Genomic DNA, 15,572 nt, shown 5'->3' with positions numbered 1-15,572 from the left:
AAAAATGGAGTTAATCGATGTGTGCACTGAACGGCTCAAATTTTCAAGTTCGTGTATTCGAAAACATTGAATGACAATGGTATCTTAAATTCGAATTAATCTTAAGTACTTACATAAATATAAATTATAAAAATAAATTTTCTGTTATAAAATCAGATAAGAAGTGACCAGTCCAGGGGAATAAACAAGGCAACCGCTTACATGTTGTTAGTGTTTTATTACTACTCCCAATTTTTTCGATCGCATGCGTTTGTTCAGTATCAGTTCAACACGCGACGCCGATAGTATAATTGTAAGTTAATCTTGATAAAGTACGATTATTTTCTGTGATAAATTAATAATTTTAAATATAGAATTTCATATTTAATATTCTACCAACGAGTGAATCCAATACCTACACGCGTATAAAATGGAAATTTTTAATGGGAAGAGAAAAAATACATTCATATATGTTTATGAAGGATATTCTTATAACGCGGATACCAAGAATCCCAATATTTATCGCTGTTGTGCGCGCCAAACCCACAAGTGTACAGCTACACTCCTTCAAAGAAATGAACAATTTTTTATCCAAAAACCACACACTCACCCTAATAATCCACAATGTGCAGAAGTATTAAAATTAAAGTCGATGATATTAAAGGAATGCAAAGAAAATCCTTGTATAAATAATAAGGACATTTTTGATAATATTTGCCGTCTAAACCCTGACGCAGCAGCGTATATTTCATATAATAGTATGAAATCTATTATGTCGAGGGAAAAGGCGAAATCTCGACCACCGCTTCCAAAAACTGTACAAAGTGCGCATGAAATGCTTGAAAATTACGATGTGTTAAAAGACATTTATCAAGGATGTACAATATCAACTGAAAATAAGTACGCTCTGATCTTTTCAAACAGCGCATTACTAAGTGCATTAGAAAGTGCCAAAGAAATTTACATGGATGGTACCTTTTCTGTAAGTATTTAAGGCAAACAACTTATAATGTTAATATTTTTCAGGTAGAGAAAATTGTTTAATTTTTATCATTTCTGATCTCTTGACAGGTTGTGCCACAAATTCCTGCTTTCCAACAGTTGTATACTGTACATATACGCTATAACGACACGGTATACCACTATTGATAGTTTTTGTTAAAGTTATTTCATACTATCACACTAAAAACTAATATCAATTTACAGGGAATAGCTACAATATTTGCCTTATGCGAATGTCGAACGTTATCTATGTACAAAGCCATATGGACAAAAATAGCATCTCTTGCTCCAGGATTACAACACAATTTAAAGACTGTAATGTGTGATTATGAAAAAGCGTCAATGGAAGCGATACGAATACAATTCCCTGCAGTCACCATACATGGCTGCTGGTTCCACTTTAATCAGGTACAGTATAATAGTTAACGTTGCCCAAGTGTTTTTTTCCATAACATACCTCGTTAAAGTGCTCAGCGAAAAGTTGAATTTTCTTACTGTTTAGGCTCTATTAAGAAAGTGGAGAAAATTAGGATTACGATGTACAGAAAAAAAGGTTCTCTCAATGGCGATGACTATGCCCCTCGCTCCACCCGATATGTTTCCACAAGCATTGAATGAAATACAGTTAGTCGCTGATCGGTCCGCTGCCACTTTCCCAAATGTGCTTCAATTTATGGTGTATCTACGCAGTGTGTGGTTACCAATTGCTTCGAAGGTCAGCGTATATGGCTCTGCAGTGAGGACTAACAATATTGTTGAATCCTTCCATAATACTCTGTCGCAACGATTCCAAACAACGCGACCAAATTTATGGATTTTCTTAGGCTGGTTTTTACGCTTTTGTCACTTGTGTAATTGTTTTTATTTTCTTGTGTATTAACATTTTTTTAAAATTGTTTTACAGATAATTTATCAAAACTAATTAAAGATGAAACTATTAATTACGAACGTTTGATAAAAAATTTAAAAATTACTCGAATCCGTACTCGAGTGAATAGAGAGAAGAATGCCAAAATTAGATTGGCACAAGAGAATTTAGTCTCTGGGATTTTACCGTTGGAACAATTTTTAAACATGTTCGATAGAGACTATGAGCAACAGCGATATATGGACAATTTCTTACCAAGAGGTATGTTTCCATATTTCAATGATGCAGCATACAATTTTCACTTCCAGTAATATTTTTTTAATTTGCTTTTAGACTGCGATGAAAATAATGCGATCGATGAAACGTTTAGTATAGGTAATAATTCTGTCCCAAAACTAACATGAACACTGTTCTTAAATTTTCGTTCAATTTTAACGAATTTCAGTGATTTATTAATCATTTTCAGAGAATAGATTGCCTCGTCACATCCAACCCAATGAAGACCCTGTTCAAATAGAGAGCACATCGGTCAATGATATCGATAACGATGGTTCGTGTTTCTAATTATTCTAGTCATTAATTATTTTTACTATTCGACGCATCACTTACCATATACTATCTTTTATAGATGATGTTCTAACAATATCATTGGATAGTATTAACACGTGTACAGAAAGTGAAGGAATATGTACATATAATTCTGTAGAAGGTACGTTATGTCGTACATATTAATTTTTCCTTTCTTCTTGCTTCAAGCGAATTGAGAGTAAAATACTAGAAAAATTTGGAATTATATTAAGTTGTTTGTAGTGTTAGGAACTGACCTTTTCATAATACATGGTTCTGATGAAAGTGAGCCTCCTCTGCACTTACAAAATGGTGACAAAAAAAAACAATGGGAGGTAAAGTTCTGATCATCGGTCTATCTTATTAATATTTTGATTATGTATTACAAAGTTACTAAATTTTATTAGGGCCTTATTTAATGTGTACTTATGCGTTTTAGGTGGTGCTCCAACTTCCATTGACAAAACCACCAGTATCTGCACAAAGGATTTACAAAAATTACGTATAAGTCAAGATAATACGATAGAAGGTATAATACGATAAAACATTTTCAGACAATGTTTACATTTTTTGATACTAATTTATTAATTAAAATTGTTTTTTAGATACAGATGTTTGTGCAAGTGGTAGTCAAATTAATGAACATAATTTAATGGAAGGTATATTTTTTAACTTATTTTTACTATACTACATACCACAAAATATCATTTTGTTTTGTTGTCTATCAATTTAAAATTAAATTTCACAAATGTACATTATAATAAGTATATTTTGCAGCCGTTTAATTTCGATTTATTCTTTTTGTATGTTATTAATTAGGAGAAAAGTCTGTACAAAAGAATTGCTGCTGTAAAGCTGGCGTCTCTACAATAGTACTACCATGTGGTCACATTTATGTTTTGGTAAACAATAATAAATAATTCATTGTATCCAAATGAAAGCATTTTTTTCATCCAGTGCAATCATTGTATAATAATATTCTCATGATAATTATCTCTCTAGTTAACAAATTAACTTTGAATTCCCATAAGATCATAAATATATACATACCTATACTATAATCTGATACCTATTGTTGACTAATTCTTTCTACTGCCGATTTAGGTAGAAAACCATAAATGGAATTACCATTTTTATTTTTTGTCACATTTCGCAAACAATTACACATCGAATTTACTAACTTTTTAGTTTCTTCTATGGATATTTCATCCCATCCTTCTTGTCCACGCATAATTAGCTGTACCGATAATAAACGAACATATAATCAAGTAATTAATTACTCGCTTAATATTGTTTGTTTAATTGTTTATATCGATATACAGGGTGTATAAAAAAAGTTAGAACCCTTGAATATTTCGAAAAATATAAGTTTTATCAAAAAATGTTTCAGACAAAAGTTGTAGGGTTTAAACAGTTCTATTTACTGGCAATATCATTTTGAACTTGAAGAGTCACTGGAAGGTCACGTGAAGATCACTTCAATTTTTTTTAATGGAACACCCTATATATTTTTCCATATTTTTGTAGCTTACCTCGAGAGCTTTCTAAAACACTATGATAAAGTATTTTTTGATTAAAAACTTTTTGAATTACTAAGGTTTGAAAGTTTCAATAATTTTGACAAATTACAAAGTATCTTACAAAATATTCATTTTTCAATAATCTTACCCTAATACTTTTATGCACAGAATAATGAGATAAATTGACTGACGTAAAGAAAATATACAATTGTTTAAAAAAACATAAGTAAATAAATTTTCAAACAATTTTTTTTAAACAATTGTGTATTTTCTTTACGCCAGTCAATTTATCTCATTATTCTGTGCATAAAAGTATTAGGGTAAGATTATTGAAAAATGAATATTTTGTAAGATACTTTGTAATTTGTCAAAATTATTGAAACTTTCAAACCTTAGTAATTCAAAAAGTTTTTAATCAAAAAATACTTTATCATAGTGTTTTAGAAAGCTCTCGAGGTAAGCTACAAAAATATGGAAAAATATATAGGGTGTTCCATTAAAAAAAATTGAAGTGACCTTCACGTGACCTTCCAGTGACTCTTCAAGTTCAAAATGATATTGCCAGTAAATAGAACTGTTTAAACCCTACAACTTTTGTCTGAAACATTTTTTGATAAAACTTATATTTTTCGAAATATTCAAGGGTTCCGACCTTTTTTATACGCCCTGTATATGTAATTTTGTGTGCTACGCGGGAGTGAGTGAATGAGTGTGTGTGCATTTTCGTGTGCGTGTGCATGTGTGTGTGTGTCGTACGGTCACGATGAAGAGGCGTTTTGCTGTGATGCGCGTCAACGACGTTTATAATAATAATCTTGAGTTATAATTAAATAAACTTCTATTATTCTTGTTCATAAAGTATTTAAGAGTTCATTAGTATGTTTATTTCTATTGTAAAAAGAACCATTTATTTAGCAATCTAGTCGTAAATATATGATACCGGGATAAGCCTTTAAGCGAAAATCATCCTTCACGTGTGGACGCACCCTTACGCACGACGACGCTGTGCCGCCATGCGGACACGCGTCCGGTAAACATCGTAAAAATTGTGAGATGGTATTATGTGTCGTTAGCGATAGTTTTTAATTGTTTAGTTCTGCGAATTCCGTGTTACTTCTGTGCGTATTAATTAGAAGTGAGTTAAGGTGCGCATAGTTTTTCGGTGTGTCTCAATTTATGACGTGATTCGTATTTAACTGTACTTTGTATTTCGCATTGTAGGTTATAGCGCATCGGATCTTTTTCACGGATCCTGTTCCGTATAAATGAATAGATAAACCTATCAATAAAGAGAGAGTGAAAAGTATTTTCATTATTCCGATGTGTTTCCAGAGTATTAAGTGAAATCGCGTTGTATATTATATCGTACCATGTTGACGAATTTCGCACTGCTGGTTATTTATAAATAAAGAGTGACTCCTGTTACGTGAAACTACTGCCTTAGGCCGTGTTTAACCAGTGCATGCCCAACTTCTGTGAATACTGATATATTATTTTATATTATATATTACTAATGTTTTACAAACTATTCCCATTCGCTGTTGGTTTTAGATTTTTGTGATTTTAGCATTGTAGTAACCAGCTACTGAGTTCTTTCATGTAAGGTAAGTAATATGTTAATGCGCACAAGCAATATAAATACATAATATGTTACCATAAAATGAGATACATTGATCCAATGCACCAATAATCAACAGAGAGATGAAGAACAGCACCGTAATCAAGATAGCCAAGGCTTTGTACACTGCTGGAATTGCCAAATAGGGACTACTTCTGTGAACAATCTCCAGTGCCAGTCCGTTCCTGTGTACGTAGCTGTCAATGGATGCCTTGATCTTGGAAGAAACAAGGATCGTTTTAATATGAACCATTACTGCAATGTCTTGTCAATGCATTTTATCCTAATTACCATCCATTACTGAAAAAAATGAATTAAGGTAATTGATTGTCTGTTGTTGAAAACTATGATGACCTGTCAGATCCTTGTTTAACCTAATATTGTGCTTTCTTTCCTTATTTAACGACTAATTTACTCTAACAAACCCGTTTTTTTTTATAATTCCAGCTTTAAAGTCACTTGTAGCTGTTATGAGTATTCTAGCAGACACGACTGTAGAGCTTCTAAGAAAAAACTCAATAAACAATAGGGTGAGTGACCAAGGTACAAGGTAAATACGTGGTATAGTATATAGTGAAAAATACACTCTGTTATGGGAATATTTAAATATACAATACGTGTAATTGAATACAATATAATTTAAAATTATAACAATGTGTAATATGTGAAAAATAGTATAATGTAATATAAATATAATATATGAAAGTAACTTTGAATTGCAATAAGATCATGATACCCAAATACTTGTATTCTAAGAACAATTCCTTCAACCTAATATAATTCTATAGAATATGAAACAATGAAAAACCATTTATTAAGCTATGAATACTTCTAGTAGAAGAATTTATATTTTCAATGAGTATTGCGACATGTTATATAGCTTACAGTATTCCTCGATAAACGGATTTTCTACAGAAAAATATTTTTTCATATCCGATTGAAAATTAACTCGTTTAAACAAACTTCTCTGCTTTATTATACTAGTATAGATTAATTGTATGTTATTGTTTATCGTAAATCTGTAAGTATTAAGTACGTGATATAATAAATAAATAAGTGGGAAGGTAGGCAATATGTTATTAATTTAATAAAACGAAATAAAAATGAAATGATATGTAAATACGACAAATTTGTCGCTGCATATCATACGTCGATATATCGCTGCCCTTGTCCTACTTTACCTATTGTTGATTAATTCTTTCGACTGCCGATTTAGGTGGAAAACCATAAATGGAATTACCATTTTTATTTTTTGTCGCATTTCGCAAACAATTATACATCGAATTTACTAACTTTTTAGTTTTTTCTATGGATATTTTATCCCATCCTTCTTGTCCACGCATAATTAGCTGTACCGATAATAAACGAACATATAATCAAGTAATTAATTACTCGCTTAATATTGTTTGTTTAATTGTTTATATTGATATATCTGTAATTTTGTGTGCTACGCGGAGTATATATGTGTGTGTGTGTGTGTGTGTGTGCAGCGCTACAAGTCCGGACAAGTTTGCGAAGAACAAATGAATTTCGGATTTGCAAATATGTCGTACGGTCACGATGAAGAGGCGGTTTGCTGTGGTGCGCGTCAACAACGTTTATAATAATAATCTTGAGTTATAATTAAATAAACTTCTATTATTCTTGTTCATAAAGTATTTAAGAGTTCATTAGTGTGTTTATTTCTATTGTAAAAAGAACCATTTATTTAGCAGTCTAGTCGTAAATATATGATACCGGGATAAGCCTTTAAGCGAAAATCATCCTTCACGTGTGGACGCACCCTTACGCACGACGACGCTGTGCCGCCATGCGGACACGCGTCCGGTAAACATCGTAAAAATTGTGAGATGGTATTATGTGTCGTTAGCGATAGTTTTTAATTGTTTAGTTCTGCGAATTCCGTGTTACTTCTGTGCGTATTAATTAGAAGTGAGTTAAGGTGCGCATAGTTTTTCGGTGTGTCTCAATTTATGACGTGATTCGTATTTAACTGTACTTTGTATTTCGCATTGTAGGTTATAGCGCATCGGATCTTTTTCACGGATCCTGTTCCGTATAAATGAATAGATAAACCTATCAATAAAGAGAGAGTGAAAAGTATTTTCATTATTCCGATGTGTTTCCAGAGTATTAAGTGAAATCGCGTTGTATATTATATCGTACCATGTTGACGAATTTCGCACTGCTGGTTATTTATAAATAAAGAGTGACTCCTGTTACGTGAAACTACTGCCTTAGGCCGTGTTTAACCAGTGCATGCCCAACTTCTGTGAATACTGATATATTATTTTATATTATATATTACTAATGTTTTACAAACTATTCCCATTCGCTGTTGGTTTTAGATTTTTGTGATTTTAGCATTGTAGTAACCAGCTACTGAGTTCTTTCATGTAAGGTAAGTAATATGTTAATGCGCACAAGCAATATAAATACATAATATGTTACCATAAAATGAGATACATTGATCCAATGCACCAATAATCAACAGAGAGATGAAGAACAGCACCGTAATCAAGATAGCCAAGGCTTTGTACACTGCTGGAATTGCCAAATAGGGACTACTTCTGTGAACAATCTCCAATGCCAGTCCGTTCCTGTGTACGTAGCTGTCAATGGATGCCCTGATCTTGGAAGGAACAAGGATCGTTTTAATATGAACCATTGCTGCAATGTCTTGTCAATGCATTTTATCCTAATTACCATCCATTACTGAAAAAAATGAATTAAGGTAATTGATTGTCTGTTGTTGAAAACTATGATAACCTGTCAGATCCTTGTTTAACCTAAAATTGTGCTTTCTTTCCTTATTTAACGACTAATTTACTCTAACAAACCCGTTTTTTTTTATAATTCCAGCTTTAAAGTCACTTGTAGCTGTTATGAGTATTCTAGCAGACACGACTGTAGAGCTTCTAAGAAAAAACTCAATAAACAATAGGGTGAGTGACCAAAGTACAAGGTAAATACGTGGTATAGTATATAGTGAAAAATACACTCTGTTATGGGAATATTTAAATATACAATACGTGTAATTGAATACAATATAATTTAAAATTATAACAATGTGTAATATGTGAAAAATAGTATAATGTAATATAAATATAATATATGAAAGTAACTTTGAATTGCAATAAGATCATGATACCCAAATACTTGTATTCTAAGAACAATTCCTTCAACCTAATATAATTCTATAGAATATGAAACAATGAAAAACCATTTATTAAGCTATGAATACTTCTAGTAGAAGAATTTATATTTTCAATGAGTATTGCGACATGTTATATAGCTTACAGTATTCCTCGATAAACGGATTTTCTACAGAAAAATATTTTTTCATATCCGATTGAAAATTAACTCGTTTAAACAAACTTCTCTGCTTTATTATACTAGTATAGATTAATTGTATGTTATTGTTTATCGTAAATCTGTAAGTATTAAGTACGTGATATAATAAATAAATAAGTGGGAAGGTAGGCAATATGTTATTAATTTAATAAAACGAAATAAAAATGAAATGATATGTAAATACGACAAATTTGCCGCTGCATATCATACGTCGATATATCGCTGCCCTTGTCCTACTTTACCTATTGTTGATTAATTCTTTCGACTGCCGATTTAGGTGGAAAACCATAAATGGAGTTATTGACGTCAGCGTCATCACTGGGTGCTAGAAATACCGATATTTGTTCCTGTAAGAAATAAACAATATTAATCGCATGTATATTCGCCATCTGCAAAGAAGGATTATCGACTGAATAACTGCCTACTGCCGATATTAAGTTACTAAACTCACATTAAGGTGAGTTTTCCTGTTATTGTTTTTCAACAATCGGTGTATGTGTGTCGAACCTTGGCTTTATATTATGATTTTTAATATTCTTCATTTAACTAATCGCGTCATCTTTAACCAATTTCCATTTCAGGAGCCGCAATTGGAAACATTTGTAGTGGAGGTTATGGCGCCCCGAATTTGACAGCTGGAGTAACACAATATTCTACCTGCTGTATATCTCTTCTACAACTGCCTCCAGGGAATAAGCGTCTTTCATTCCTGTACACAACTTCGAGTATTCTTAAATGTAAGCAGTATCCAATATACTAATATAAATAATATACTATTTTGTAGCAAGCAACACTTATTCTGCTGCATTTCTTGATCAATGGAGAACGAGAAGAAGAAACTGAGAGCACCAGTGGATATAGAGGTACAAATTTTCTATGGAAGGTAAACATGACAGGTTGAGATTGTGTTGTGATCCTCCAGGTATGATGGTATGTCATACCTTTATCGATGATAACAATACTATCACTATAATAATATCATTTAGAATTAACAGATTGAGCAGCGCTAAACATGCATGAAATAATAGTAGACTCTAGTTACTGTGTTTTCATATAATGTAAGTTTATATAATAATTTATCTGTCATGATAAGCACTTTTTTTTTGTCAAAAAATTGAAAAGTATTTGCGCTTACATGTAAGAAGAGATGTTAAGCACGAAAATGCGTGGATCGGTAGAGTCAATTATTGATTTTTCTGCCCTTTTTTGTCTTATTCATCTTAAAAATGGTATATTCTAATGGGACTGTTGTACTGGGATGAGATGATTCTAAGTGTAAACACAGTACAAGTGATACGAAATAGATGAAAGTGAATAGTGAAATAACCATGCCTTTGTTGCACACAACTTTTTTTTACTTCTGATATTTTACTCGATAAAAGTGTTTGTTTGCAGATAGGAAAAGAATATGGGAACCATAACATTAAGTGTATATCAAGGAACTTGGAACAGGAAATTACAATTTAAGTATCTTATTTCTCTGTATCAATTTATTTACTTAAAGTATGTTAGGGTTATATTGTTTTTCAAGTTTATGATTGATGCAAGACAAATTTATTTAATTTTATAATACTCCCAACTTCTTTGTTATAATTTCTTCATCGGTGCTGGAACATGTGCTGGAAATAAAGAAAAGAAATATTATTATATATTGATACAATGTATTCAACAGCTTTAATTATAAAATAAAGGATATATTGAGAAAAATAAAGTTTAATATTTCTTTTACCTTAAACATATTTCCTGATGTACCTCGACAGAAAGTAATTGCATTTGCGCTTTCACAGAATGCCTGAGTTATTTGTTCAAAATATTTCATTGAAAATTATACATTCTGTCTCAACATTGGTTGATTTCTTTATTGTATGTATTCAACTTTTTTTCCTCTATAACTTCTTTTGTAATTTCTATATCAATGTCTGAACAAATGCTAAAAATGAATGGACAGAACAAAAGATCATATTATTCTATATTGATATATTGTATTTAACAGCACTTTCATTTTATTTCATGGAATATGCAGGTTCATTTTCATTGTTTTACCTTAATAAGTACTTTCAAGAAGCGATTCGCTGTAGCCTATACCTGTCAAAAATTAGATACAATTTTATCGATCAAATTTCTTTCACGAAATAAGCAATACATCCTTCCATTTATTCTTATTGGCATGACTTTGGCCGTGTTGGACCATCAGAATGTACGAAAAGAGGAAACATGCTTGAGTTCACAGATATAGTACTTATACGTGTAACGCGCAAAAGAAATTGATAAATAATAATAAACCTGACCACCCTTTAACACATGATTTAACTTATCCATTTATAGAGTGTTCTCTATCATATTCTACACTTCTTTATGAGAAAAAATAAATCAGTTCTACATCGCACACTTAAAAATTCCATATAGTTTTAATAAATCCAAACTAACCTATACATATGGATTACTGGACAATAATATTCTACGTGATACCATATTTCTTGCAATAACTGACATGCAGCTTCCTGCACTGTCTTAATAATCAGCTTGCAAATATTCCCCATTATAACCTGTACCTGTCAAACAATAAATACAACATTCAAATATCGCTTCTACATACAATGGACAAAATTACTTACCAATCAATGACAAATATTTACTGCTGCTGATTTTGTTCAAAATGAACATTAGCGTACATTTGCATTATGAAATCCGACGAAAAACCACTATTATATACAGGTTTATATACGATGCTACGAAAGATTTTAAATTTCATCTATACATTGCTAAACACATATTATGTACTTCAACACACGAAACAGAAAAAAATCACCAATTTAATTTAATTCACAGCCGAATTTAATATATTCCATCACATATTTTATCACATAACGCATAATATATACGAAACTTCATACACCGAATTGCGTATACCGCTACACGAACTAAAACAGAGCGAGTTCCAATCTCTACGCAGTCCGAAAGATTCGGAGTCCAAAAGAAACCTGTCCAATCGGCACGACGTCCAATCGGCACCGCGTCGAATTGGGACGAGTCCAATCGACACCGCGTCGAATTGGAACGCGTCCAATCGGCACCGCGTCGAATTGGAACGCGTCCAATCGGCACCGCTTCGAAACGGAACGCGTCGAATCGGGACCGTCCAATCGGGACGCGTCCAATCGGTCGACGTCCAAGTGGGCATCACTCGTATCTGTCTCTGGCTGTCTCTGTCTCTGTCTCTGTCTCTGTCTCTGTCTCTGTCTCTGTCTCTGTCTCTGTCTCTGTCTCTGTCTCTGTCCGTCTCTGTCTCTGTCTGTCTCTATCTCTGTCTGTCTCTGTATCTGTCTCTGTCTCTGTCTCTGTCTCTGGCCGTCTGCGTCTGTCTCTGTCTCCGTCTCTGTCTCTGTGTATATCTCTGTCTCTCTCTGGCCCTGTCTGTCTCTGTCTCTGGCTGCCTTTGTCTCTGTCTCTGTCTCGGTCTCTGTCTCTGCCTCTGTCTCTGTCTCTGTCTCTGTCTCTGTCTCTGTCTCTGTCTCTGTCTCTGTCCCTCTCTCTGTCTCTGTCTCTGTCTCTGTCTCTGTCTCTGTCTCTGTCTCTGTCTCTGTCTCTGTCTCTGTCTCTGTCTCTGTCTCTGTCTCTGTCTCTGTCTCTGTCTCTGTCTCTGTCTCTGTCTCTGTCTCTGTCTCTGTCTCTGTCTCTGCCTCTGTCTCTGTCTCTGTCTCTGTCTGTCTTTGTCTGTTTCTGCCTCTGCCTGTCTCTGTCTCGGTCTGCCTCTGTCTCTGTCTGTCTCTGTCTCTGTCTCTGTCTCTGTCTGTCTCTGTCTCTGTCTGTCTCTGTCTCTGTCTGTCTCTGTCTCTGTCTGTCTCTGTCTCTCTCTGGCCCTGTCTGTCTCTGTCTATCGCTGTCTTTGTCACTGTCTCTGTCTGTATCTGTCTGTCTCTGTCTGTCTCTGTCTGTCTCTGTCTGTCTCTGTCTCTGTCTGTCTCTGTCTGTCTCTGTCTCTGTCTGTCTCTGTCTCTGTCTGTCTTCGTCTCTGTCTGTCTCTGTCTCTGGCTGTCTCTGTCTGTCTCTGTCTGTCTCTGTCTGTCTCTGTCTGTCTCTGTCTGCATCTGTCTCTGCCTGTCTCTGTCTCTGCCTGTCTGTGTCCCTGTCTGTCTCTGTCTCTGTCTGTCTCTGTCTGTTTCTGTCTCTGTCTGTCTCTGTCTCTGCCTGTCTGTGTCTCTCTCTGTCTTTGTCTCTGTCTCTGTCCGTCTCTGTTTCTGTATGTATCTGTCTCTGGCTGTCTCTGTCTCTGTCTCTGTCTCTGTCTCTGTCTCTGTCTCAGTCTCTGTCTCTGTCTCTGTCTCTGTCTCTGTCTCTGTCTCTGTCTCTGTCTCTGTCTCTGTCTCTGTCTCTGTCTCTGTCTCTGTCTCTGTCTCTGTCTCTGTCTCTGTCTCTGTCCGTCTCTGTCTCTGTCTGTCTCTATCTCTGTCTGTCTCTGTATCTGTCTCTGTCTATGTCTCTGTCTCTGTCCGTCTCCGTCTGTCTCTGTCTCCGTCTCTGTCTCTGTGTATATCTCTGTCTCTCTCTGGCCCTGTCTGTCTCTGTCTCTCGCTGCCTTTGTCTCTGTCTCTGTCTCAGTCTCTGTCTCTGCCTCTGTCTCTGTCTCTGTCTCTGTCTCTGTCTCTGTCTCTGTCTCTGTCTCTGTCTCTGTCTCTGTCTCTGTCTCTGTCTCTGTCTCTGTCTCTGTCTCTGTCTCTGTCTCTGTCTCTGTCTCTGTCTCTGTCTCTGTCTCTGTCTCTGTCTCTGTCTCTGCCTCTGTCTCTGTCTCTGTCTCTGTCTCTGTCTGTCTCTGTCTGTTTCTCTCTCTGCCTGTCTCTGTCTCGGTCTGTCTCTGTCTCTGTCTGTCTCTGCCTCTGTCTGTCTCTGTCTCTCTCTGGCCCTGTCTGTCTCTGTCTGTCTCTGTCTGCATCTGTCTCTGTCTATCTCTGTCTCTGTCTATCTCTGTCTCTGCCTGTCTGTGTCTCTCTCTGCCTCTGTCTCTGTCTGTCTCTGTCTGTCTCCGTCTGCATCTGTCTCTGTCTATCTCTGTCTCTGCATGTCTGTGTCTCTGTCTGTCTCTGTCTCTGTCTGTCTCTGTATGTCTTTGTCTCTGCCTGTCTCTGTCTCTGTCTTTGTCTGTCTCTGTCTCTCTCTGTCTCCGTCTCTGTTTGTCTCTGTCTGTCTCTGTCTCTGCCTGTCTCTGTCTCTGTCTCTGTCTCTGTCTCTGTCTCTGTCTCTGTCTGTTTCTGTCTCTGCCTGTATCTGTCTCGGTCTGCCTCTGTCTGTCTCTGTCTCTGCCTGTCTCTGTCTCTGTCTGTCTCTGTCTCTCTCTGGCCCTGTCTGTCTCTGTCTCTGTTTCTGTCTGTCTCTGTCTCTGTCTGTCTCTGTCTCTCTCTGGCCCTGTCTGTCTCTGTCTATCGCTGTCTTTGTCTCTGTCTCTGTCCGTATCTGTCTGTCTCTGTCTGTCTCTGTCTGTCTCTGTCTGTCTCTGTCTCTGTCTGTCTCTGTCTGTCTCTGTCTCTGTCTGTCTCTGTCTCTGTCTGTCTTCGTCTCTGTCTGTCTCTGTCTCTGGCTGTCTCTGTCTGTCTCTGTCTGCATCTGCCTCTGTCTGTCTCTGTCTCTGCCTGTCTGTGTCTCTGTCTGTCTCTGTCTCTGTCTGTCTCTCTCTGTTTCTGTCTCTGTCTGTCTCTGTCTCTGCCTGTCTGTGTCTCTCTCTGTCTTTGTCTCTGTCTCTGTCCGTCTCTGTTTCTGTATGTATCTGTCTCTGGCTGTCTCTGTCTCTGTCTCTGTCTCTGTCTCTGTCTCTGTCTCTGTCTCTGTCTCTGTCTCTGTCTCTGTCTCTGTCTCTGTCTCTGTCTCTGTCTCTGTCCGTCTCTGTCTCTGTCTGTCTCTATCTCTGTCTGTCTCTGTATCTGTCTCTGTCTATGTCTCTGTCTCTGTCCGTCTCCGTCTGTCTCTGTCTCCGTCTCTGTCTCTGTTTATATCTCTGTCTCTCTCTGGCCCTGTCTGTCTCTGTCTCTCGCTGCCTTTGTCTCTGTCTCTGTCTCAGTCTCTGTCTCTGCCTCTGTCTCTGTCTCTGTCTCTGTCTCTGTCTCTGTCTCTGTCTCTGTCTCTGTCTCTGTCTCTGTCTCTGTCTCTGTCTCTGTCTCTGTCTCTGTCTCTGTCTCTGTCTCTGTCTCTGTCCCTCTCTCTGTCTCTGTCTCTGTCTCTGTCTCTGTCTCTGTCTCTGTCTCTGTCTCTGTCTCTGTCTCTGTCTCTGTCTCTGTCTCTGTCTCTGTCTCTGTCTCTGTCTCTGTCTCTGTCTCTGTCTCTGTCTCTGTCTCTGTCTCTGTCTCTGCCTCTGTCTCTGTCTCTGTCTCTGTCTGTCTTTGTCTGTTTCTGCCTCTGCCTGTCTCTGTCTCGGTCTGCCTCTGTCTCTGTCTGTCTCTGTCTCTGTCTCTGTCTCTGTCTGTCTCTGTCTCTGTCTGTCTCTGTCTCTGTCTGTCTCTGTCTCTGTCTGTCTCTGTCTCTGTCTGTCTCTGTCTCTCTCTGGCCCTGTCTGTCTCTGTCTATCGCTGTCTTTGTCACTGTCTCTGTCTGTATCTGTCTGTCTCTGTCTGTCTCTGTCTGTCTCTGTCTGTCTCTGTCTCTGTCTGTCTCTGTCTGTCTCTGTCTCTGTCTGTCT

General features: G+C 36.2%; 1 protein-coding gene and 3 long non-coding RNA genes across 16 annotated transcripts; 2 read left to right on the top strand and 2 right to left on the bottom strand.

Annotated features, from left to right (window-relative positions):
* Positions 1–409: 409 nt before the first annotated feature.
* On the top strand, positions 410–3,314 carry LOC143266130 (uncharacterized). 4 transcript variants are annotated; one of them, XR_013041208.1, is made up of 12 exons: positions 410–961; positions 1,051–1,113; positions 1,186–1,389; positions 1,484–1,805; positions 1,886–2,110; positions 2,183–2,224; positions 2,316–2,399; positions 2,478–2,558; positions 2,660–2,751; positions 2,856–2,945; positions 3,022–3,075; positions 3,236–3,314. XR_013041208.1 is itself a non-coding variant. In XM_076541769.1 (11 exons), exons 1-10 carry the CDS (start codon positions 410–412, stop codon positions 2,922–2,924), a joined length of 1,734 nt encoding a protein of 577 aa, XP_076397884.1. In that variant the 3' UTR covers positions 2,925–2,945; positions 3,022–3,076. The 4 variants fall into 4 exon arrangements, 1 of the variants encoding a protein (XP_076397884.1); XR_013041209.1 differs by lacking the exon at positions 2,183–2,224; XM_076541769.1 differs by lacking the exon at positions 3,236–3,314 and having other exon boundaries at positions 3,022–3,076.
* Positions 1,884–4,075, bottom strand: LOC105662843 (uncharacterized). The gene is made up of 3 exons (XR_013041227.1): positions 3,467–4,075; positions 2,459–2,892; positions 1,884–2,354 (listed from the first exon to the last, which is right to left on the bottom strand). It is a non-coding gene; the product is annotated as an uncharacterized LOC105662843 (long non-coding RNA).
* A 779-nt stretch (positions 4,076–4,854) lies between these two features.
* Positions 4,855–10,619, top strand: LOC143266132 (uncharacterized). 7 transcript variants are annotated; one of them, XR_013041218.1, is made up of 11 exons: positions 4,862–5,081; positions 5,158–5,540; positions 5,634–5,873; positions 6,002–7,496; positions 7,573–7,955; positions 8,049–8,288; positions 8,417–8,499; positions 9,186–9,365; positions 9,490–9,619; positions 9,693–9,838; positions 10,304–10,619. It is a non-coding gene; the product is annotated as an uncharacterized LOC143266132 (long non-coding RNA). The 7 variants fall into 7 exon arrangements; XR_013041221.1 differs by having other exon boundaries at positions 4,855–5,081; positions 5,158–5,535; positions 8,417–9,365; XR_013041219.1 differs by having other exon boundaries at positions 4,857–5,071; positions 8,417–9,365.
* Positions 8,046–12,031, bottom strand: LOC143266131 (uncharacterized). Of its 4 annotated transcripts, XR_013041214.1 has the most exons (5): positions 11,524–12,030; positions 10,638–11,460; positions 9,360–10,527; positions 9,151–9,255; positions 8,046–8,988 (listed from the first exon to the last, which is right to left on the bottom strand). It is a non-coding gene; the product is annotated as an uncharacterized LOC143266131 (long non-coding RNA). The 4 variants fall into 4 exon arrangements; XR_013041213.1 differs by having other exon boundaries at positions 9,151–10,527; positions 11,524–12,031; XR_013041212.1 differs by having other exon boundaries at positions 8,046–9,255.
* Positions 12,032–15,572: the final 3,541 nt, after the last annotated feature.

Source organism: Megachile rotundata, unplaced genomic scaffold (assembly GCF_050947335.1).
Source record: "Megachile rotundata isolate GNS110a unplaced genomic scaffold, iyMegRotu1 scaffold0049, whole genome shotgun sequence".
NCBI classification, from domain to species: domain Eukaryota; kingdom Metazoa; phylum Arthropoda; class Insecta; order Hymenoptera; family Megachilidae; genus Megachile; species Megachile rotundata.
The sequence above is the reverse complement of the archived record's forward strand: the minus strand, read 5'-3'. Positions and strand labels throughout refer to the sequence as shown.